Here is a 25,142-nt window from a genome sequence, read left to right as displayed (position 1 = left end):
AGTACATGCATCTCCCTGATTCTCTTTTCCCAATGCCTCTAAGGTAGTCCATAAACACGCCATCGCCCGTAAGGCACTGCGTCAGTCGGTAAGATAATCGGCCATGCTTTCTACTCGTCCATCGTTCAATATTAGGAATGAGTCGGTGTGTCCATCTGCCTTTGGTAGACGTATCCCATTCATTTTGCCATCTCGCGAGTGTTACCTGCTGAGCTGAAATAGCGAGATCGGAGTTTTTCGATTTTCTTGCTTCTGTCCTCTCAGCAGCAAGTAGATGGATAGGCGTTAGGTTAGCTAACACCAGCGCTGCATCCGTCGATATGGTTTTGTAGGCAGAGCATACTCGGAGTGCTAACACGCGCTGTGCCTTGAGAACCCGCCTTCTGTGTAAAGCGAAGGTCATCGCTGGCTCCCAAACTGGTGCAGCGTACAGGATTTTTAGTGATTTGCTGCGCGCGCTGCTTTGAGTAAGAGTAATCTGAAGCGGCAGGACGTTTAGACGGAAAAATCGGCCAAGTGGAAGTCAGAGTACGAACTCGCTCGTGATATACTGTCATTCGAAATAACCTAACAATATATAATTCTACTAGTAACTAACGTAACAATATATAAAGACAGACGCACATGTCACAAAGCTATGCGACCACCACGTTGGTTATTTATGAGCGAACTTGAATGGAATAAGTAGGCCAAGTGGCACCTGCTTTACCGTTACCACTGAATGTTGAATGCTTCGTTATTTATTTACGTTGCGTGATAATTTTAGTAGAGTTTACGTTTACGTTTAGTAGAGTAGAACGTTTTATTTCAATAATAAAAACTGATACTAAATAATTTATTTTTCTCTCCGTATTCATTCTCTTCTATTCTCTTCTCGAGCGGGTGAAGATCATTATCTGAGGTAACCTGCATGCCCGAGAGTTCTCCATACTGTTCTCAAAGGTGTGTGGCGTCCGCCAATCCATACTGGGCCAGCGTGGTGGATTTACGGCCTACCTCATTGTGTGAGGAGACCCGTGCCCTGTAATGGGTTGATATGATGATGATGATGAAATCGAACCCAGTACCCTGTACCTCGTGAACTGCTGTCCAATATGCTCACCGCTAGACCAACGAGACAGTTTAAAATACGCTCTTTAGGTGCCAGTATAGATAGGTGTGTACATAGAATGTCTCGCCGAACGGTATAGCAGGTGTGGCGTAACACACATAACTTTCATTGGCGGAGCGTACGGAATATTTTTTTCTAGTATACCGCGTCTTTATAGGTCAGAGAGATATACTTATCTATGCCAAGGGATAACAGCTTAATGGCCTTAGTTTAAAGCATACCTGCACACATATTGACCTAAAGACGCGCTACTCTTTATTACAAATAGTAAATAATTCGTCCGCATACAACTTCTCATAAGTTTCCCATACATCCCATAATTTTAAAGTGAATACTTCTTTAGGAGCTTTGAGCATTTTTGAAGTTATACTTCTTTTGGCACGTTTACGTTGGGCGCGCACACCGTCACAAAAAACCGACACCCTGATCTATAAGGTTTGACAGAGTACACTTTGAATTGTCAAAGTCTGCGGGCTCACTCCGGTGATTTAATTGATTCAATTGTACAAAAATCTCGAATTTTAATATTGAGTGAAACTTGGTTGTCCGATAAAGAGTCCATTAGTGTTCCAAATTTAATTTTGTTTTTTATGTCCATTTCTTTAATTACGTAGAAATATTTTTTTTGTGATATTTAAATAAACTTTATTTAATAGATAGTGCGTCATAATAAACTTTCAAGGTATGAAATATCTTTTTTCTATTGTTAGTGTCGTTATTTCTAACGTAGAATAGGGCGTAAGGTAAAATTAAAAAAAAAAACTTATCTTGATACGCCAAAGCATAACGTCTTACGCGTGTACATAAAGTACACACGTTTTTTGGTTGTTTTTTTTTATATCACCTGATTTTAGGGCGTTCTAAACTTTCAGCCCATTTGGTAGTAGGGGGATACGTTACGCAATTAACAAAAAGTAAAACGTATTGGCTTTAACGGTGACGGAATATATCGTGGGGGAACCTGCATGCCTCAGAGTTCTCTATGACGTTCTCAAAGGTGTGTGAAATCTACACTGGGACTAGGTCTGAGGACTGCACTCTGAGGATCTCCCATGCCGTGTAGTGAGCCGGTAATAAGTCGATAATAATGATGATGATAATAGATACATTATCTATCTATCTATATTATATCTATATTAGGTGCCATCTTCATATTGAAGTTCGGAGGTCAGCCGGTGGAAAATCTCTATCTAATCTAATCGGTCTCCCAGGTGCCCTTTTCCCGGTTATTTCCCCTTCAAGGATCTATCTAACATAGGTAATAAACAACAGGTGTTTACGTGCGTTACAAACAAACAATCAGAGCCATTTTCGCATTTATATTATAAATGTACTTATGAATTATACGAATACCTTTCATTACGATTATCTTTACCTCAAATCCGTGATCTTAATTAAGTAATCAGTTCAGTCACAAAAAAGGCCGTTGCGACGTAACATTAGCACCGCGTCATAAAGTCGCGATGAGTCAAGGCGGATATTGTGACAGATGTTGCGCAAGATGGCGGTGCAACTTTGTTGTGACGTCACAGGGGGTTTACCACAACTTTCACGATTCTGGGTTACTGCAGGGCGCTCATATTAGGACTTATGCAATAGACGCGGTGGTGATAGCCGAGTGTCAAGGACGTCGGACAACCTTTAGGGTAGCCGAGTGAGACCCCGGAATACAACTCTGTCTTTTCGCAGTTACGTGCGTTAAAGCAATTTAAAATATCAGTTGCTTTAACTGTGTAGGAAAATATGCATTATGCAGGTTTCCTCGCGATATTTTCCTCGGCCATCACTTGGCCACTTGGCTACCAAAACGCACTTCGCCAGCGTAGGTAGTATGTAGGCCTACGGCGAAATCCCTTCTCATTCCAGCAGGAGACCAATGGCAGTCTATATATTTTCACAACTCCCTCAATACATGTTATTTATAAATACTAACATAGTAATAAGTTTTAATTGTTACTAACCTAGATAAGTACTAACATAGTGATAAGCTTTCATTGTTACTAACCCAAATGGACTTTGTGTTGACTTTTAATAAATTGTAAATATGGGTATCAAATGACTAGTAGAATGTGCACGATAAAAAAAGTCAGGGGTATTTTTATTCTTAATTAATATATTTTTCATAGTAATCATTACTATGAAAAGCCGTTTCTGATGTAGGAGATAATATAATATAGATCCATCAGAGAAAAGATCTGTTTTTTTTTTATTTGTATTTTTTTTTAAATAATGCGGTTTAGTTGATTTGTTCGAATGTCACGGAATGCAGAAATGTAAACGCACAAATATTTTGCGAAAGTTTTGCGCTATGAAAGTAAGATTCTTAAGAGGCTTTAAAAGTAAAATTACATCGCTGGTAACTCGAGGGAAAGTGCCTACTCAGCATTAGCTCAGTCATTGAACTCCAATATATATCTTTTGAATGCGTAATACAACATAATAAAATCCGTCATGTAGTTAGGTGGATCAGAATACAGTTGTACCCCTGCTTTTCCCGCGGGTGTCGTACGAGGCGACTAAGGAATGTAATGGAGAACGGCAGCTATGTTCTCTGTGCTTCCATCTACTGCGGTCACCAATTCTTCTAGGATACAGCGTGGAGGATACAGCGTGGAGGATACAGCGTGGAGGGTGATGATGATGCTGATGCATGTGTGAACCGGCACACGTGCGTTTTAAAGCCCTTGATGGGGAACGATTATGGTCAACAAGATGTCACGAAGTTTTCCGAACGCTGCCTATATTGACGGCCGATTGGCGCAGTTTGCAGCGACCCTGCTTTCTGAGCCCAAGGCCGTGGGTTCGACTCCCACTACTGGAAAATGTTTGTGTAATGAGCATGACTGTTTTTCAGTGGCTGGGTGTTTATGTGTATTTTCTAAGAATTTATGTATTATATAATTCATAAAAATATTTATCAGGCAACTTAGTACCCATAACACAAGCTACGCTTACTTTGGGGCTAGATGGCGATGTGTGTATTGTCGTAGTATATTTATTTTATTTATGTATTTATATTTATATTCGAATAACATGCTGTTCGGGAGTAGGAGATAGGCAAGATATGCAGTAGCGGCCATAACAAGATATATAGCACAGGGTCCGTGGTATTCAAAATGGAATTTCTAAAAGACAAGGCTGCTTTGAAGCAGGCTCCGCTCTCATCTCTCACAAGATGAGTTTCTTGCCGGCTCTTCTCGGTGGAAACTTATAAACTGGGCCTACTTGAATAAATGAATTTGGAATTTTTGAATTTGGGATAGGTATCGCATCGCTCGCAAGATATATCGATAGAAGTTATACCAATATATCTTTATTTGTAATAAAAAGGAAATTGCAATAAGGCATTTCCTATTATCAGCCAGTATCGCGTCATGGTTATAGTCTATCTAGTCTATAATACATATATATCCTATCCTATATAATAGGATAGGATATATATATTACGTATATACCCTAAGGATGTGAAATGGACCCCATTACGAGAAATAATTAAACTTTCAAATAACGTATATTTCAGTTCGCATCTAGAAGTAGCCGCCTAATCGGTTTCTTCGCGGCACTTTAAATCATTAAGCGACACGACTTTGTCGGTAGGGTGGTAACACAAGGCAGCCAGTGTGAAAACTTAGTTTTGTTCATAACATTAATTAATTTTTAATTTTATAACTTGTCAGAGGTATGCACTAAAGTTAAATGAACGTCCACATTCCAAAGACCTTCATTTCCTCGTTAGCTAGTCGTAACCCATATTAGCCGTCGTCGACCAACCGGTTTCCCGGCGTAGTACCTTAATTTGGGTTACTGGCACCACCTTAACATTAACATTCTTGTAGCTACGATTGCCCCGGTGTTCTAGTGGTTAGCATAACGACGGATAACAAGGTCTTGATTTCAATTTCCGGTTCGAATGTTTTTTGATATTTTCTCTTTTTGGCGTTATCAAAAGATAACGCCTCTTTAAAAAAGTTTGACAGTGTACATTTTCAATTGTAAAAGTCTGCGGGCTTATTTTGGTGATTTAATTGATTCAATTGTACAAAAATCTCAAGTTTAAATGTTGAGTGAAACTTGGTTGTCCGATAATGAGATAGCTTGATCATTCGTTATAATAAAACTTTCGATGTATTAAATACCTTTTTTCAATTGTTAGTGACGTTTTTTCTACAAACGTAGAATAAGGCGTAAGATAAAATTGTTGAAAAGATTTTTATATTGTTGCGTGTATAAGTACACACACTTTTTTTAATATACTTCTCTATAGAACTTTATTTATTCCCTTGCATGCTTTTGTGACGTGCACTAGGTATAAAAGGAAGTAATCCAATAAATGTTATTATTATTGTGTTAGTGTTGTTGTTTTTTTTATAAAATTAAATAAAAAAAAAATGTTATAAAATTGTTATTTTAGTGATATTAAGTATCTTTGCGGATAATTCAACTTGTGTTTACTTTTAAATGATTTTACATACAAGTGCATGCCCGAAAATTTAATGTATGTTACAAAGCTTGTGTAAAAATAGCTAGTAATCTTTAATCCCTATCCCTACTAATCCCTACTAATATTATAAATGACAATGTAAGTTTGTTTGCTACGCTTTCACGCAAAAACTACTAAACCGATCCAAATGAAACTTTGTAAACATATTCGTGGAAGTGTTAGAAGTAATATAGGATATTTTTATCTCGACATTAAGCTCGGCTCCTTTGGGAGAGGGCATTAAAGTTTTCGACGATTTTACACCGACAAATTATAACCGATTTACATAATTATTTTTGTACTATAGAGGTTATAATATGTGTTTAATTTTGCCCAAACTGTGGTTGGATATAGAAGACAGAACTCCTCAGCAGACAGCAGCAAACCCTTCATTTAAGGCTATCGATACTGAATACTTTCTAATGTTTACTACCTACAACTAGATTTAATTCCATATCAGAAAACAAAATCAAACGCAGACGAAGCTGCGGGCAACAGCTAGTAATTAAATAAATATAAAGCCTCGAAAATGGCAACTGCAGGGCGAGTTAAATTTTAAGTCTGAGCTGCAGGTGAGGACTATAATCATACAAATCTACTATTCTGGTCTCAACAATAATGTACCAACTGCACGGCTAGCTTTTAATATGGTCATAAGCGGTGATAGACCAGTGGGAGCTAGACTACACTTTCGGGGGGCCGAGTTCGAATCCCAGCTAGCACCTCTAACTTTTCAAAGTTATGTGCGTTTTAAGTCATTAAAATATTGGCTTCAACGGTGCAGGGAAACATCATTTTCTTTCTTGCTGTTTTTAATTAATCATGTAGCTATTCATTTTTTTCCCACCAATTATTGCCTTACTGCTTTGCTCAATGCTTTTAAAATTTTCTACTATTATAACTATACTTTTTCGGCAATGTTTAGTCTATGTTATAAGATTGTTATTATATATGTAATAAGTTACTTCCTAGTAATGACTGTTTTTGCCAAAATAAAAATAAGAATAAAAAAAATAATGAGGAAACCATGCCTGACAGTTCTAAATAATGTACAATCCGCACTGGGCCAGCGTGGTGGACTACGGCCTTAACCACTTCTCAATGTGGGAAGAGACCCGTGCCCTGTAGTTTGCCGGTGATGAGTTGATATGATGATGGAATATAATCGTAAAAATCGGAAAGCTAGCCGTGCAGTGAGTACATTATTGTTATGAACTGTATCCCTTGTCAGTACAAGGGTTACAATTTATTTGTCCACCTTCCAAAGCACGGCTACGGGGAAGTCAGTTATCCCCTGTTGATGACACCCGCATATTACTTGGACATTATTTACACCCGTGATGATGAAATTGGTATAAATGTTTTGCAGAAAATATCTCCTTTAAATACTAAATGGTTGCACCAGCGATAAAGAACAAATAGTAATGACCAAATAGTGATGAGTAGGTTGCCTGGCAGAGATCGCTACTTAGCGATAAGGCCGCCTTTTGTATTCTACTTCTGTCTTTGTATTTCTTTTGTTTTTTTATTTTCCTAACTTCATTGTGGTGTACAAATAAAGAGTTAAATAAATAATAAATAAAAAAAACCGAAGATTGCAACGGTTCGGCAAGTAGACACGTATGCTATAAAATCTATCTGGGTTTTCACCTCATCACTTTATCAGGTGACCTGTTAATCAATGCAAATAACCCGAAAATTAATGTCATCTGTTTCTGACAGTATCTTAATCAGAGTTAACCAACGAAATGTGTTTTTTCTTAACGTCTTTGCCGCAGCGTTTCGCAACGTTTTTGCCGGTAGTGTGGCGAGCCAAGATCGAAGCCTCCAACCAGACCAGACCTGAGAAATTTGAGAAATTAAAAAATTCCTGAATTGACCCTGCCGGGAATCGAACCCAGTACCTCCCACTGTGATTCACAGAGCTCACCGTTGGGCCAGGGAAATCGTCAAAGTCTTTAATTCATGGAATAATTATAGAATAATCTGATCAGATTTATCGGTTGGGTTTGCCTTTAGTAACCCAAATAAACTGAAGTAGGTACTAAGGTACCTGGATACGAAAAATTATCACCTTAATTCTTGTGTACCTACTTATAGGTCGTTCCCTCGACTTTATATGACAATCCACTACGGGGTTTAATGTTTTTAAAGTAGCGTTTACTTGCGACGTGTAGTGTAGAACCTTTCCTTACTAATAGATATATTAGGAACCTACATAATAGTTATGTTTGGTCAGGCCATCATAAAAACAGTTCCGTTGTTCCTTGCAAAGTCTTTCATTTACCGGCAACAATCCATACAAAACAGACAAACGAACAGACACTTTTATTTTAAGTAAGTACATTATTATTGCTATCGATAGGTATATGAAGTTACTTACTTCGAAAGTAGAAAGAAAAAGTAACAAGTCGCTACGATTTTTGTAGTTTTTAAAGCTTAACATAATATGTTTTTGGTATATAAAAAAATATACTTACTAGAGTTTACCGGACGATCAGCTGGTTATTCAAAAACGTATATTTTGTATGTGGAATACAACGCACTATCTTATTTCTTAACACGAAAACTTTCACCATACACACTAACACAGTTCCGGTTGATACACTTTTGTAGACACCACAAATAAATGTATTTTTTTTTAAATTTATTTTACCCTTCTATTGGGGTATTCTTACAGATACAATTAAAAAAAAGTTGTTAAACTGATTAATAATTTTGGACGCAATACAGCCATCTTTCTTTTTAGACAAGCGCGCGCATCGTTTCTCGAAACGTAACCGACTGACGCGGTATTTCGTTCAGTCATGTGTTAGAAAAGGAGATGAGATACACATCTGTTGCAAAAGAAAGTGATGGGTATAGGGTGTCATGTAGCGGTAATTTTTTTCCCCCTTTCGCGCCCAACTTTCTAAACACCTAGAGCTCCGTAATTTCTGAATTATCAATATTTTTGGAACTTTAATTTGGTTTATTAGTTGTATACCAAAAGGTTGTATTAGTTTTAATTAATAAAATTACTAAATATTATATATTCGAGTAGGTATTATTCAACAATTTTAATTCGAAAAATACAATATTAAAAAATGTCACAAATTATATGCGTTGTGTGTCATTTTGAAGTTTTCAAATAATTTATCTCCTCAGTGAACGGGTCGGTTTTTATTTCATTTTTTATTTTTTATAAATACGTGTACGTCATAAGTTTAAAAAACCATCTTATAAATTCGACAAATGAAAGTGTGGCTCGTTGGTCTAGGGGTATGATTCTCGCTTCGGGTGCGAGAGGTCCCGGGTTCAAATCCCGGACGAGCCCATTAACAATAGTTTTTTGGATCCTTTATACCCTTTTTTTTGTTTTCTTTAAAAATCGGTTTAGTATATTATCAAAATTTTGTAAAAATCGTTCAATGCATTCATTTTGCAGAATTACCACTTACAGCGCCATCTGTTTCGTACTTTGCCAACTTTTGAATCTAAGAAACCACGCAAGTTGGCAATTTATCTGTTAAATTATTAGTGCGGCTAACTATGTATTTTTTTCTGTTTATTGTTTATTTAACAACCGGAAGTCAGTGATAATATTATTCTGTATTGCAATGCTATCTCGGTTTTATTTTCACGTAAAGTTAAAGCAAAAATTAAAAACTCTTTCTTTGCTTGCTCTTGCCATCTGTCAGCAGTACGAAGAACTCCTTTACTGTTGCGTTTTTCAAAGATGGCGCTGATAAACAAATAATATAGTGATACTAAATTGAATCGTCAAATTTTCTTAGGAAATACTGGATATACATGCATATGTTATTTAGCTGTATTATATACCAGGTGTTAAAATTAAACACCCCCCTACCCCGCTGTCCGCGCCCGTCGCCCTTCACAAGCACAACATAAATTAAAAAGTTAACTGCAAACTTTTATTATTTATGAAAGTTACGATTTCATGTAAACAAAAGCTAAATACAATGTGATATTTGCCCAAAGTGAACTTATTAAGTAGTATTGGATTCAAAAAAAGCATTTTATGGACCAAATACAGTTAAAATAGTGCTAAACAATGTCTGCAACAAGTGGAAGTAGCTCATCCCAGAGTCCGCCGGTCATGGCTTCCATAGGCGATGTGGGTGCATTGTTTCAGACGGCTAAAAAGTATGAAGAACTCAACGTTATTGGCACAGGTAGCTGTTATGTAAAACTTACAATAATAAAGCATCTTTTTAATAACCTTTATGTCAACCATGTGCCGGTTCTATAATCTGAAAGTGTCCGCTGCCGCCGCACCGCTTGCGCTTGCGCATTTTAAAAACAAAATAATGTCATATGTCAGAATATAAAACAAGATTCATAAAAAAAAATTAAATGATTAAAAAAAATTTAAAGGCGGATTCAGATTATTAGCCTTTATCTTGATCACATGAAAGCATGGTGTTCCAAATTCAAAATAAGTAGTTCACCTGGAACAGTAACAATAATAATACATGAATGAAGTGAGACATAATCGTCTTGCTATTTAATTCACAATCTTTTTCAAGAAAAAAGGAACTTTTTACATTTAATAAAATTATTATTTGTTTTTAAAAGTTTTTACTTAAAAAACAACCCCACCTTTTACCTGCTTAGGTTGATTTTTTTCTTCGTTTAATTACCTACCAGCCATTATCCCAATTTCTTGGCCCAAGCTGGAAGTCACTCCCAGGCTTTCATGATCACTAGCCACTAGACCAATAAATATGTTTACAAAACCATACTGCACCGTTTTTTTTATTTTATTCCTGATCATATTTAAATATAAGACTATAAGGGCTAGAACCCCAGACCAGAATAAAAAAAGGAGACAACTAATAACAATGTCTATATTAAATTTGATAAGAGTTTCTATCTACCGTTTTTTTTTCAATAAAGAGTTATTTTGGAATATCTATAAAAAATAAAAAAAAATCCCTTTTCTGCACCAAGCCTTCCAGACCTCTTAACCACTAATATATTGTCTATTATTTCAGGTGCATACGGCACAGTATACAAAGCACGAGACCTCCACAATGGTGGACAGATAGTTGCCATGAAGAAGGTTAAAGTAGCACTAACAGAGGATGGTATCCCGCTATCTACACTGCGAGAAATAGCACTGCTTAGGCAACTAGAGGCATATAGACATCCTAATATTGTTAGGTATACGCTCAAACCATTTGTGTAAAGAGAATATGGAGAGAAAACTCAACCCCCTGCCAGTAATGCCTCAATAGAAACCAGTGTTAAGTTGAATAAATGCTTGTCACACATATACATAAACTAACTATAAAAAATATATAAATTAAAAAACCTCCATCTTTCAATACACTACATTGTTCTACTAGTCAAGCTATTTCATTTGATACCCATATAGATGTTGTTATATGAATGTGTTGTGTGTATGATGTATTGTATAGGTGTTGTAAAAAAAATTAATTCATCATTTTGTGGTGGGGGCCTTCGATTTAAAATTTGTCATAGTGTATAGAATTGTACTGGTCCAGCCCTTTCATTTAATACCCATATTGAGGCAATCACGAAAAGATATGTAGTCCTCCGAGAAACACACACAGACATGTTAAACTTATAACACCCCGTCTTTTTATGTTGGGAGTTAATTAATGATATAAAATTAAACTATTGGTTGCAATTGACAGTTTTTATTATGAACTTATTATTTTTTATTACAGACTCCTAGATGTCTGTCACGGTGGTCAATCGTTGGAGAGGGATCACCAATTAATACTGTTCCTAGTTTTTGAGCATGTTGAGCAAGATTTAGATTCCTACTTGAAAAGAGCACCTGGACCGCTGTCTGAGAATAGAATAAGGGTAAGTTTTTATAAATAATAAACCAATAATTAATAAATAAAATTTTAACATCAAAACCTTTGAGGTCAAACTACCCCTTAAATTTTTCATTGAGGGGTCAAATGTCCTCATAAAATTTTGACTTTAAAAGACTTTAAAACTTAGAAAAATAATACTACTGTGATTTAATATTTTGTGTACATGTTTATTTCTATGTTTGATTGCGCAAAGAACAATATGGTTAGTGAACGGTGTTAGCAGTGCTGTGCATTCCACACAGGCACTAAAGCATTGCTCACCCTAATATTTTTAAGGGGAAGGGTTTGTTCATATTTTGCCATCTAATAATATTCTTGTATATCCAGAGTATGTCCTACGACATTCTGTCCGGTGTGGACTTCCTGCACTCCCACCGGATAGTGCACCGCGATCTTAAGCCGCACAACCTGCTGGTGACTTCGACGGGCCGCGTTAAGTTGGCTGACTTCGGTCTTGCCAAGACTTACGACACCGAGATGAAACTGACTAGTGTGGTACGTATTTTTTAATTCCTCTACTAGTTAGGCATAGACTGCAATCTTACCTGCTGGTAAGTTATGATGCAGTTTAAGATGGTAGTTGGCAACCTGTTCATTTGGGTTTAATACAAGTGTGATACTCCCTGTATTGCAGTTATTTTAAACCCATATCCCCAAACGGCTTCCACGTGTCATCGTACTGTAAAGCTAAATCGCTAAGTGGCATGTCTTTGTCGATAGGGTAACAGCCGATTGGCGCAGTGAGCAGCGACCCTGCTTTCCGACTCCAAGGCCGTGGGTTCGATTCCCACAACTGGACAATATTTGCGTGATGAACATGAATGTTTTTCAGTGTCTGGGTGTTTATCTATATATTATAAGTATTTATGTATATTATTCATAAAAAATATTCATCAGTTATCTTAGTACCCATAACACAAGCTACGCTTACTGTGGGACTAGATGACGGTGTGTGTATAGTCGTAGTATATGTATTTATAACTAGCCCCGGCCGCAGCCTCTCACCAGACGAACAGCAGCTTTAGAACAGAGGATCCTGCTGCCCGTTTTATTCCCTTAGTCGCATCGTGCGTGCGTGTGGGCGGGCGTGCGTGGACTGTGCCGTGGCTGTGTAGCCATCCCGATTGGATAAATCGATTTGGATTTTTGTTATTTTTTGTTTGAAAGGTTGTAGTCGGGAGTTTTCTTAGCTATTTTATAAATTTCAAATGCATGTAATTCGGAACCGACCGGATTTGAACCTGCGACTCTCGGGCAATCGCGGCCTGAGCGCTTTCACCAATTAAGCTACGGCTCTCCTACCGTCGATGCCGAAATTAGTATATGCCTTTCACATCAGTCTTATAGCGACTGTAGCGTCATCTAGTAGGAAACGTTGCAGTTTCGATCTACTTTTAGAGATGACACATTGCTTTTTTATATTTTTATAATTTTTATTAGTGTTTTTACCTTCACGTGGAGGAATTATCAATTTTATAAATTTAAAACGCATATAAAAATTTTCGGAACCTATATTTTAGCTATGTTTGTCGGAAATAGGCCCAAGATGGCCGCCGCCCCAAAATGCTGTATTACATTATTTTTCAACACGCCCTAAATATAAGTATCAAATGAAAGAACTTCACTAATAGAACGCTATATTCTTAAGACAAATTTTAAACGCAAATCACTACACACCTCTCTTTAAGACCTATAAATGCAAGCGAAATAGACAGATAAATGACCCGAAACCTCAGTTTAAAATGCGTGTACTGTAGTAGAATAACTCTAAGACATTGTTTTAGTGTGTGTAAGCGCGACAAGTTACGCGGCTGCAAATGTCATTGCTCGGCATTGTAAACCTTTTCAAGAGGAAGAGTTTTTGAAGCCTGGTTAGCATGCGCGCCCTCTCTTTTTGATGATTACTATAATAAAGATAAGATAATACATAGCATCAAAGATACTCCTCTGTCTCTAGAAACACAATTAAAGAAAGAATGTTAAAACTGGCCGAAAATGTAACAAATCAACAAAAAAATTACATTTACATAGCTTCTTTATAGTTTAACTTAAAATTTATAGTACAGTCCATAAAAATATAACAAAATTTAAAAAGAAAATGGACTGTAACAATATTAATATTAGATGCATAATTAAACTCGTTGTGCAGTTTACTAGGCTACACAAAATTGCAAATTTATTCAAAATTCAAAAATACAAAATTCATTTATTTCAAGTAGGCCTAATACAAGCACTTTTGAAACGTCAAGTCTGTCCGTGTGTAGTGACTCTACCACCGGTTCGGAAGGCAGATTCTACCGAGAAGAAGCCGGCAAGAAACTCAGCAGTTGCTCTTTTCCAACATCAAAAATTTACATTTTACATTTTAACATTCATTTTTCTATCTTGTGAGAGATGAAAGCGGAGGCGGATGCTTCCAAGCAACCTTGTCATTAAGAAACTCATCAATTGTATAATAACCTCGCTGTAATAAATGTGTTTTAACACATTCTTTAAACTTATGCATTGGTAGGTCCAAAATTACCTTAGGAATCATATTATAAAAGCGTATACTCAATCCCACAAATGACTTCTGCACCTTTCGCAGACGATATGCAGATGTCACTAATTTATGACCATTTCTTGTAAGTCGACTGTTTATATCCACTTTTTGTTTATAAAGACTAATATGTTGTCTTACAAATACTATATTGTTATAAATATATTGTGAGGCTACCGTAAGTATACCAATTTCTTTAAATTTTTCACGGAGGGATTCACGTGATTTAAGTTTATATATTGACCGTACAGCTCTTTTCTGCAATATGAATATAGTTTCAATATCAGCAGCTTTGCCCCATAATAAGATCCCGTAAGACATCACTATGAAAGTACGCGAAGTAAACAAGTCTTGCTGTTTCTACGTCAGTATTCTGTCTAATTTTCCTGACGGCGTAGGCAGCCGAGCTTAGTTTACCTGCTAGTGTATCTATATGGGTACCCCACTGAAGCTTACAATCCAAGGTCATGCCCAGAAAAACTGTGGAATCTTCCATTTTTAGTGATTCTCCATTTATTATTATATTTTTATTAACTTTCTTTACATTTGGTAAAATAAATTCCACACACTTAGTTTTTTTTGCATTTAAAAGTAAATTATTGACAGTAAACCAGTGCGACACATGCGACATAGCACGACTTACATCGTCAGAGTTGTCTCTACCTCTATCAGTTTTAAAAATTAGAGATGTATTATCTGCAAACAGTACAATGTCACAGGTTTCACTGACATGGTGTGGTAGATCATTTATATACACCAAAAATAGAAAGGGACCCAAGATTGAACCCTGTGGGACACATTCAAGGACAATTGTATATTATTTTATAACAAATTACCAAATGAAATCTTTGAGATGTCTCTCAATAAGTTCAAAGTTTATATAAAACGTTAGCTTACAGAAAAATCCTATTATAATATTGAGGATTACTTGAACGATAAAAAAGCTTGGGTGCGAATTGCTCTAGCTTCATAGCTTAATATAAATAGAAACAAACAACACTGAGATGGTGATAACAAAAAAAAAATTACCCGGCTAAGTTTGTTGTGGGCTCTTCTTAGATCAGATTTAGGTTTAAGTTGGCGAACGAAGTTATCACCATCCCCTTACAATTATGTAAACATATATGTATGAACGCTTCATAAGTGCCTGTAATAGGCCTACATGAATAAAGAAACTTTGAATTTTACACTATTATAATATCATGTTTTTTATAATGTTTAATGCCATCTTTCATTGATTTGTCTTATGGCTATCCATAAATTATATAGTGTTAGTGGCCCTACCGTACCAACAAGATGTAAAATAAATAATTGCCTGCAGGTGGTGACGCTGTGGTACCGGCCCCCGGAGGTGCTGCTGGGCATCTCGTACAACACGGCGGTGGACGTGTGGTCGTGCGCCTGCGTGCTGGCGCAGTTGCATACGCGCGCGCCGCTGCTGCAGGCCGACTGCGACTCGCAGCAGCTGCACTGCATATTCAGGTACTGGCTCAGCGCGAGGGCTCGTATGACCACATTGTTACTACTCTAGGGTTAACTGACCCCAAGTAATTACTTGTGGGGACAAATGACCCCTTATTAATTACTTCAGGGTCAAATGACCCGAATTAATTACTTCAGGGTCAAATGACCCAAATTAATTACTTCAGGGTCAAATGACCCCTAATTATTGACTTCAGGGTAAAATTAAACCAAGATAATTACTTAAGTGTACCTCATTAATTACTTGAGATTCAAATGAGCCCATATTAATAAATTGAGTAGTCAAATGACACCAAAAATAATGACTTGAAGGTTAAGTGAACCCTTGTTAATTAATTGAGTGTCTGAATACAACTCACAGCAGCTGCACTGCATATTAAGGTACTTGTTCAGGATTAGAGGTCATATGACCCCATTGTAATTACAAGTTAAATAACGCAAAAATAATTACTTGAGACGACAAATGCCTCCTTTAATAATTACTTGAGGGCACAAATGCCCCCATGTTAAACCTTAAGTGTAAAATAGTCCTTTATGAATTACTTTAGGTTCATATGACCCCATATTAATAAATGGAGAAGTCAAATAATAATAATAATAAATAATAAAATCTTTTATTTGGGATAAAAACAACACATAGCAATTAACATATAAGGTACGAGTTACACAAAAAAAAAAAAAAAAATTATCATTAACAAATTAAACTTTTTAAAAATAAAAGAAAGGATCTTAAAATTAGGTTACAAAATAAATATGCTAAAAACAAACAAATATAGTTCCCTGTCGGCAGTGACATATCTAATAGTAATAATTACTTAAAGGTTAAGTGCCCCTTGTTAATCACATGAGGCTCCATATTTCATCGAAATAATAAGTTAAGGTCAAATGACACTTTAATAATTACTTGAGAGGTCAAATGATCCCTTATTAATTACTTGAGGGTCCGTAATATATAGACTCAAGGATATATTTATCCCATATTTAATATCCAAATAGTGATAAATACTTATTAATAACTTGCATGGGTTAACCCATGATCCCTGATGATGGGATCCTGAATTAATAAATTGAGCCGTCAAATAACCCCTTAGAAAAATTGTTTGGTGGTGGTTGCCCTTTTTTGTGAAATGGGGTCAAATACCATATTATATTGTAGATGGTGTAATACACACGAAGCCCTGTAAAGTGATCGTGTCCAATCTTGTGTAGCTGTAAACCATAGCAGCTGAAAAATGACCCGTTACAAATTTCCGAGCACGGACTTTTGTACTAGCTTATGAAATACTGATTCTAAAATGATGAAACTTTCACAGATTAATAGGTCGCCCTCCGAGACACGAATGGCCGGAAAACGTGGCCATCGTAGCAGACAGCTTCCCGGACTACCCACCACAAGATTTAGCTGATGTCTTACCCAGGATACACCCCCACGCATTGGATATGATTAAGGTGAGGATGAACTGCCTCGCCCAGCCAGGGGTTAGAAATGTTCAAGTTTAGGTTCCCAAGTGACGCCTTGTATTATAAAGCTATAGAATAAGAAGAAGAAGGAACACATTGCACGCAAAACATAAAATAATATAGATAACACAAAATAACAAAAAAAAATTGAAATTAGTAAAAAAAATTAGGCATGCAGGCGGCCTTATTGCTGCAGGCAATCTCTTTATTTATTGCTACAGGCAACCTTTGAATGACAGCTACCTGATACTAGCTGTTACACGTACTACTGTGGTAAACACGTACACATCCTGTGGGAACCATTTGTTGTCCCGGGATATAAGGTAGCGCTTGTTACTCTATGTCCTTTCAACTAATCAAGAATTTAACAAACGAAGACCCTTTCGACGGCCTATAGGCGTAGTGGGCAGTGTCCCTGTTTTCTGAGTCCAAGGCCGTGGATTCGATTCCCACAATTGGAAATTCTTGTGTGATGTTTGTTTGTATATAATAAGCATTTATACAACGAGTAAATGAAAACCGAAAAAATACTTCAGAGGCTTTAGAGGTACATTATATATGTCTCTGACAGTCATCTGTGAAACCAAAACGCTAATAGTTCTTGAGTAAACCATTGCCATATTTTTACTGAAAGAAATCCGGCCCTAACATCACATGCAAAAGTAATATCAAGTGACTACTGTCACTTTATAAAGTACGCACGTAGCGTAGGTACTATGCACGTGTCAGTCTTTTATTTTCACTAGGGTTGTCATAAGTAAACACTTGGAATGTTTTGAATTAGTTTGTATGTAAAAATAAATATGCTTCTTTTGGTTTAATATTTTTAAGGGTGCATAAGTTATTCTTCAACAATATTTCGTAATTCGGTTACACATGGTATCTATTATTAAAAGATATTTATCAGTTATCTAAGTACCCATAACACCGACTACGCTTACTTTTGTGGCGACGTGTGTATTGTCGTAATATATTTATAATTATATAATAGTAAGGATTTCAGTGAAATATTCTTAGCAAGTGGTTATAGGCAAAAAAAATTGGAACTACATGCCGCCAACCGATTTAGTGTTTCGGAACGATGCCATGTAGAAACCGATTAGAGTATAAATAACAAAATAATTAAAACATTTGATTATAAAAAAAAAACATTTAGACAGACAAAAACACTTATTTGTAAAGAACAAAGTTTCGTAATTAATTTTTTTTTCTTTTACCAGGGTATGCTTGTCTTTGACCCAGCGAAGCGTCTCACAGCTTTGGACTGCTTGGAACATCCCTACTTCACTGAAGAGCCTCTCAAATAATATTAATATTTGTTTAAGTATTATATTGCGCACAAAATCCTTCTACATGTACGTAATAAGCAAAAAAATCGCGACTGCCCCACATTGTACAGCGGCCATATTGATTTTTTATTTTTTTAATTATTGCCAGTGTCACTAGGGATGATGTAAGGATCTACCGATGCCTCAAACATCCAAATCTATCATTTACAAGTTATAGTAGAACTAGCTTTTACCCGTGACTTCGCACGCATAATAATTTTAAAATGAACAATGGCAAGATTCTACTTGAATATTTTTGGAGGCGTCTACAAATATGAATTATGCAAAACTTAGTAATTTATTTAGTTATTATTTTATACGGAATTAGTATTACAAAGTCAAAGTCAAAATATCTTAGGTGGCGCTTTTGATGCATACATTACATGAGAAGTACATAGTAGTGAGATGATGGCGATAACCATATTCGTAAACTTAAAACTAAAGCTACGAGGTTTCGAAACGCTTCCGCGGTTAAACAATAAGCCCACAACAAGCTTAGCCGGGTGTTTTTTTTTACTATCACCATCTCACATTGTCATTTAAAATAATTAGAAGAGCTACCCGGTTAGAGCAATAATTCACACCCAAGCTTTTTTATCGATTACGTAGTCCTTTAAACTATGTTTGAGCTGAGGTTAAAATCCCCATCTCCATCCCTATCCCTACCCCTACCCCTACTACTATTATAAATGTCAATGTAAGTTTGTTTGTTACGCTTTCACGCAAAAACTGCTTAACCGATCCTCATGATACTTTGTCCACATATTCTTGGAAGTGTTAGAAGTATTATAGGATACTTTTTATTTCGACATTAAGCTTTGGGAGAGGGGATGAAGGTGTTTGACGATTTTACCACCATAACTCCGACAAATTTTAACCGATTTAAATAATTATTTATGTACTAAAGAGGTTAATTATATATGTGTTTAATTTTGCCCAAACTGTGGTTGGAAATAGAGGACAGAACTCCTCAGCGGACAACAGCAATCCCCTCAAGGCTTACCGATACTGAATACTTTTAGAACTAAAACTAAAACTAAATTGAATGCCACATCAAAAAACAAAATCAAACGCAGACGAAGTCGCGGGCAACAGCTAGTATAATATAAGTTAACTATTATTTGATAAAATACATATCCGGTGCTAGTTTACGCATAGGGTCTTCGTATAGGTTAACTTTCAGTCTCGGATAGTCCTATAGGCTCGAAGCAGGCTATCACGCTAAGACCAAGTTTCAAAATCTGGGTTTTTTTTTTCTTTTGAGAGCTTCCGCTGCGTAAACGGTTAAAGTTTCGGTGAAATCATGTATGACAAAGTTGTTCCCCTTGAAAAGTTTAAAAAAAAAGTCCGGGACATCGTATGTCTATCTTTTAAGGTTGACTTATACGCGGACGAAGTCGCGAGGGACTGCTAGTTATTTAAGCCCATAAAATGTTGCTGGTCTCCATTTGACGCTAAATATAAACAAAGCTGCTTTACCAGGTTGCCACAGCGTGATGTGTTGCCAATGATATCTCTGTACAGTTATTTTTTTGAAATCATTGATATCAGCAAATAAGTTTTTCACATAAATACAGCACACCTTAGCAAAAAGACACGTGTACTTATGAATACGCGTTAGAAGTTATACTTCTTTAGCGTAAAAGGATAAAAATCTTTTCAAAAATTTTATCGTTCGCCTTAATCTACTTTTGTAGACAAAACGACACTAACAATAGTAAAAAGGTATTTAATACATAGAAGTTTTATTATAACGCATTATCTAGTTATCTCATTATCGGACAACCAAGTTTCACTGAACGGTAAAATTTGAGATTTCTGTACAATTAAATCACCGGAATGAGCCCGCAGACTTTGAAATTGAACTGTCAAAGCTTATAGCATAGCTAACTTCAGGGTGTTTGTTTTTTGTGACGGTGTGCGCACGCGGTACGCGTATCGTAAAAAGTGAGCTGGCGGACGATATATTCCCCTCTCACACGGTTTCGCAACTACCTTCATCCTGTTATAATCGTGTAACCACGTTTTCTTTTTCGCATTTCTTTACACCGTATAATTTTACTTCCATGATTTTTTTCCTAACGCCGCTAAAGAAGAATAACTACAAAGCTAGGGGGTTGGTGCTAGGGGATCGGAAGTAAGTTAATATAACGTAACCATAAGGGCACGCACAAAAGAGATTCCTATATTGTTATATTCGATTTTGATACTAAGCAAAATGGCTTTGCTTTTGCGATTATTTTCGCGAAGTTTTTAATTTCACTACGCAAATCGCGTCATCTCAGAAAACTCGAACGTTAACAATGGAGAATTTTAGAAATATTTATTTTATATACTTCTTATCCTAGGGCCTTTCTAGTAAGCGCGGTATAATGGAATTGTTATGCAGTTATTTTATCACACTCCAACTGTCAGCATCCTTCAAATATCAGAGCGTGATAGAACAGTAACTATTCTGACGTTATGCCACAATTATGTAAGCCCAGGCTAAGTAATAGTTTTTTTTAACATTTAAAATTTTATAAATTTGCTTAAATCCGAATTAGTATCATTGTTAAATAAATTAAATAATCTTATTGTTTTTTTTTATCTCGTTTATTTAGTTATTGACACTATTTTTTTGTCCTAAAATAAGTTAAGTACATAATAAATTAGGATTTATTTGCAATTTCGCCCACCTATGTTATAAATTTAAAAGAAAATGTTTCTTTTTAAGAAGGAGTGTCCACACGATGGGATAAAAGTAGTAGTTAAGAGTTATTGTTCTCAGTGTCACTAAATTCTGATAATGATTGTTAGATATTTGCCGAGCCCGCCAACATGCATAACCACAGCGTGGTGGGATGGAGTTCTAAATACGTGCTACTTACTATTGGGGATACGCTTCCTGTCACAGGAAAGTGTCTTACAGCATAGACCCACAACGCCACTCCAAAGTGTGTTGGCGGGCTTTAACGATTATTATTACAAGTTAGTTATGAGAATTTAGATTTCTAAAGTCTTGTGTTTAATTAATTTTAAGCAAATTAAAAAATAACATTGGAAACTGGCATTGCAAGCGGGACGATTTATTTAGTTTTCCATCGTGTGAACAGCCCTTAACGAATTATTTTTGTATTTTTACGCAAAATCGTGTTCCTTGTTAGGTAATAAAAATATTTTTAGATTAAGTTTTTTTTTAAAACTATTCTTCGTTTATCGAAAAGGAATAAATAAATACGTAAGATCTTTTTTTCAAATCCGTTTTTTAATTACAACCTAAATATAAATACATATTTGATTTAAATGGACCCTCTGTAGAGGTGCTGACACCGAGTCAATTCAGTTTTTGTCGTTCCCTCAGATGGACAAATTACAGTTTCACCCAAGCAAGGTAAGTGATGGTGCAGATGATGATGATGCCATACCCCTAACGCTAAATTAAACTCAAACCCTAATCGGTTTAGTGGTACGTCTTAGTCCGTAGGGTGTTAGCCACGGCCGAAGCCTCCCACTAGGCCAAATCAGAGAAAATGTAGATATTAAAATTCCTAAATTGAACACTGCGACAGGCAATTCGACAAAAAATGTTTAAAAAAAAGTTTTTTTTAAAACACGCTTTTGTATCAAATCGTTGTTTTTGTTTATCTCAAACTAATGGTTTTATGAGAGCAAAACTAATCGGTAACCCATTCACCATCAAATTTGGTTAATATTACAGAATTCGCCTAAATATAATAGTCGGAAATTAAAATTACATTATTCCTGCCTTATCGATGACTATAGATGAAAATTTTAATACAAAAATCTTAATTTGCTACTTGAAACATCGAATACTCTTATCAAATTAATGTATTTTAATCGCTCCTCGATATATCTACAAAGTTAGAACGAAATCAGCCTCTTCAATCATTTTTGAAGAGGGTAAAACTCAAGTCCAAAGGAGTCTGTTATGAACATACAAACAAACATACAGTTGAAGCAAGTGCCGGATTAACACCGCTCATCTCTGCCTGACTGACTGACTGAGTGACATACACGCACACAGAAATCGCCTATAGTAATTTACTACACTATTAATTACCCACAAAATTGTAACGAATAGATAGCAAAAACTTTTTGTATTTAGACTTTTATACGTAGGTATTGAGTATTGAATAGTATTTTTACCACTTTATACTTAAGAACCCATAGCAGATCAAGGGCATTTTAAAGAATTTGCTATTGGCCCCGCGCTTACTTAATCAGGCAATGGTTAAAACTAATATAAAAGCGTATAAAAGTAAGTACATTATACTTATGTCCGCTTTCACTTACACCGAACAAAGCAATGCCTAAATAACGCCAAATCTAAGGAGATTCCTATACATACATAAACCGTTCACGTTCGCCTAAATACGCAAATCGCATTCGATAAAGGCGATGCCTAGTTTTAGTGAAAACGTTGCTTAGTTCCTTTAAAGGTACAAAAATGTTCATTGTAAATTAATAAACTATTGTTCAAAGTTTATGCGGAAAGTAGGCGTGTGTATTTAGGTATTGAGAAGTTCAATAATTCAATTGTTTGAATCGTTTTTACGCATTACGTAGAGAAAACAGAGAGTGTGGTTCATTAGTTGGAAGGATAGGCGTTGACTACTTCAAAGGCTCGGCGAGTACTCTACACCTGTAGTTTTTTATTACTGTAGTGCGTGCGTGATTGTGACTCAGATGGTTAATTACTATTTTAAATTTCCGTTAAATAAAATACGTCGGTCACTCGTCCATTTTTGAGATGCTGAAGAAGCGGTATTTACTAGCTGTCCCGGCGAAATTCTTATTTTAATACTTATTATATATATATATATATATATATATATATATATATATACATATTTATATAATAATAATAAACTGTATGCAGTATTTGCTCTTCAGGTATCCGTGGGGTGTGGCATAAGGCGTGATATGCGTATTAATAATTAATAATAACGTTTATTGCGTATAAAATTTCATAGCTTGTAACAACTATCTTATTAACTATTTTATTAATTAAAATTTTCCAAATGGGTATGAGTATAAAGGAGATCGCTTAAAGCGATAAGACCGCCTTTGCGCATTGTTATTTTTCTATTCTGATATCTATTGTTTTTATCTCTTATTTGTGTGCAATAAAGAATGTATCTATCTATCTATTCATAGTTTTAAACCAACTATGAATAGATTTCAAATCTAACTTTATCTTTTCCTAAAAATGTTTGGGTCGTTTCCCTTTTTGGGTTGTTGAATCTCATCATCGAAAATCTCGTTTGGTATGACTTTAGAAGTTCTTTAGACATCGGTAAATTCCAAGTATTAAATATTTGGTTAATAGATCAAGTGACCCACAGTTGCAGATGAATCTGTGATGGTTCGCAGAATCATCTGCAAATATTCCATTCCAAAATGACTACTTTATATACTACTGTACTTAGTTTTTTTCTATGTAATTATTTGTATTGAATTGCGTTTGCCCATGTCTCATTGTCTAATTCCGTTAATTTAGGTGAACTGGAAGAGATAATTTTTAAGAAGAAGAAGAAACACTTTATTGTACACATAACATAAAGGAAAAAAACAGTAAGTAGATTACAGTACAACACGTTGTAGACATGCAAAGGCGGCTTTATTGTTTAAAGCCACCTCTTATATGCAACCTTTTTAGACAGGACTTACGGCAAGAGAACGGTATGGTGTTCTAATATATACATAGGTACATACCAAAATTTTCTGTTTGGTGAAGATCAGAATACAGTTGTCACCACCCCACCTCCGGCGGGTATCGTACCAGGAGACTAAGGGAATACCTCGTCCTCCGTACCACTACTACCTAATGCGATCACCAACCCGTCTGCCCAGCGTTCTGATTAATGGCAAACCCTCCCGATGGGAGAAGGCCTTTAGTCCAACAGTGGACGTTTATGAAGTGACTACTGATGATATCAAAATATATAAATACAAATGCATACATCATATAAATAAATATATGTACATAATGTATATAAATATATAATATATATAAATATACTAGCGGACCCCAGCGCCATCTGTCGGGCAAATTTGTGAAACTAAACCATCCAGGGTGCCACCCACACACGCACACAAGAAATATATATATAAGATACACAAGTAGGTTTTAATACATAACACACATACAATAGTAAAGCAAAAACTTCAAATGGTTTTAGTGATAAGGTTGCCTTTCGCACATAGTATATTTAAGTAAGTGTTTCCTGCGGATGTTCTATATCCTGCAATAAAAATGTTTAAATAAATAAAATTCTTTTTAAGTCGTTGATAAGCCCTGCATAATGGTTTCTCAGCCGACAACTCAAGCTTTCCTTTAATAACCTAAGTAAAATACCCAGATACTCAATAATCATCGTAGGTAGCTTTAAGGTCAGATTTTTAGAATATAAACCTGCGCGTAGGTCGGTCTAAGGTCGACTGCAGAGGTTTTATACTATGCTGAGTTAGAAGGAACAAAGTCAAAGTTCAAAGTCAAATATTTCTTTATTCAAATAGGCACATAGCCGTGAGTAGTGATGGCGATAACTACAATCGTAAACTTAAAACTAAAGCTACGAGGGTTCCAATCGCGCCCTGGTCTAAGAAGAAGCCCACAACAAACTTAGCCGGGTGTTCTTTTTGTTATCACCATCTCACATTGTCATTAAAAAGAACGTTTTTTAAACCAACCGATTTTAATGACACATGAACACGAAGCGGTGATAGCCCAACTACGGCTTAACTTTCGGGGGGGCAGAGTTCGAATCCCTTTTCATAAGTAATTAAAATAACACTTGCTATAACGGTGAAGGAAAACATCGCGAGAAAATCTACATGTCTGAGAGTTCTCTATATTATTCTTAAAGATGTGTGAAGTCCA

At 35.9% G+C, this 25,142-nt stretch overlaps 2 protein-coding genes and 1 non-coding gene across 3 annotated transcripts in view; 2 read left to right on the top strand and 1 right to left on the bottom strand.

Annotated features, from left to right (window-relative positions):
• LOC120625072 overlaps positions 1 to 8,356 on the bottom strand; it is a 61,053-nt gene extending 52,697 nt beyond the window's left edge. Inside the window, exon 1 of the mRNA XM_039891987.1 lies at positions 8,072 to 8,356. The gene's annotated coding sequence lies outside the window, so the exon portion shown is untranslated. The remainder of the gene's footprint in view (positions 1 to 8,071) is intronic.
• A 479-nt stretch (positions 8,357 to 8,835) lies between these two features.
• On the top strand, positions 8,836 to 8,907 carry Trnap-cgg. The gene has a single exon. It is a non-coding gene; the product is annotated as a tRNA-Pro (tRNA).
• A 530-nt stretch (positions 8,908 to 9,437) lies between these two features.
• Positions 9,438 to 18,972, top strand: LOC120625453 (cyclin-dependent kinase 4). The gene is made up of 7 exons (XM_039892528.1): positions 9,438 to 9,766; positions 10,589 to 10,757; positions 11,288 to 11,429; positions 11,774 to 11,941; positions 15,307 to 15,467; positions 16,781 to 16,916; positions 18,149 to 18,972. Exons 1-7 carry the CDS (start codon positions 9,646 to 9,648, stop codon positions 18,233 to 18,235), a joined length of 984 nt encoding a protein of 327 aa, XP_039748462.1. The 5' UTR covers positions 9,438 to 9,645; the 3' UTR covers positions 18,236 to 18,972.
• The last annotated feature ends 6,170 nt before the right edge of the window (positions 18,973 to 25,142 follow it).

Source organism: Pararge aegeria, chromosome 7 (genome assembly GCF_905163445.1).
Source record: "Pararge aegeria chromosome 7, ilParAegt1.1, whole genome shotgun sequence".
In the NCBI taxonomy this organism is placed as follows: domain Eukaryota; kingdom Metazoa; phylum Arthropoda; class Insecta; order Lepidoptera; family Nymphalidae; genus Pararge; species Pararge aegeria.
The sequence above is the reverse complement of the archived record's forward strand: the minus strand, read 5'-3'. Positions and strand labels throughout refer to the sequence as shown.

Excerpts from the sequence above, each read along its gene's own strand:
- LOC120625453 (XM_039892528.1), top strand. The coding sequence starts at position 9,646 with ATGTCTGCAACAAGTGGAAGTAGCTCATCCCAGAGTCCGCCGGTCATG. Across the intron at positions 11,430-11,773 it reads TGTCTGAGAATAGAATAAGG|AGTATGTCCTACGACATTCT; the intron begins GTAAGTTTTTAT and ends TTGTATATCCAG. Across the intron at positions 16,917-18,148 it reads ACGCATTGGATATGATTAAG|GGTATGCTTGTCTTTGACCC; the intron begins GTGAGGATGAAC and ends TTCTTTTACCAG.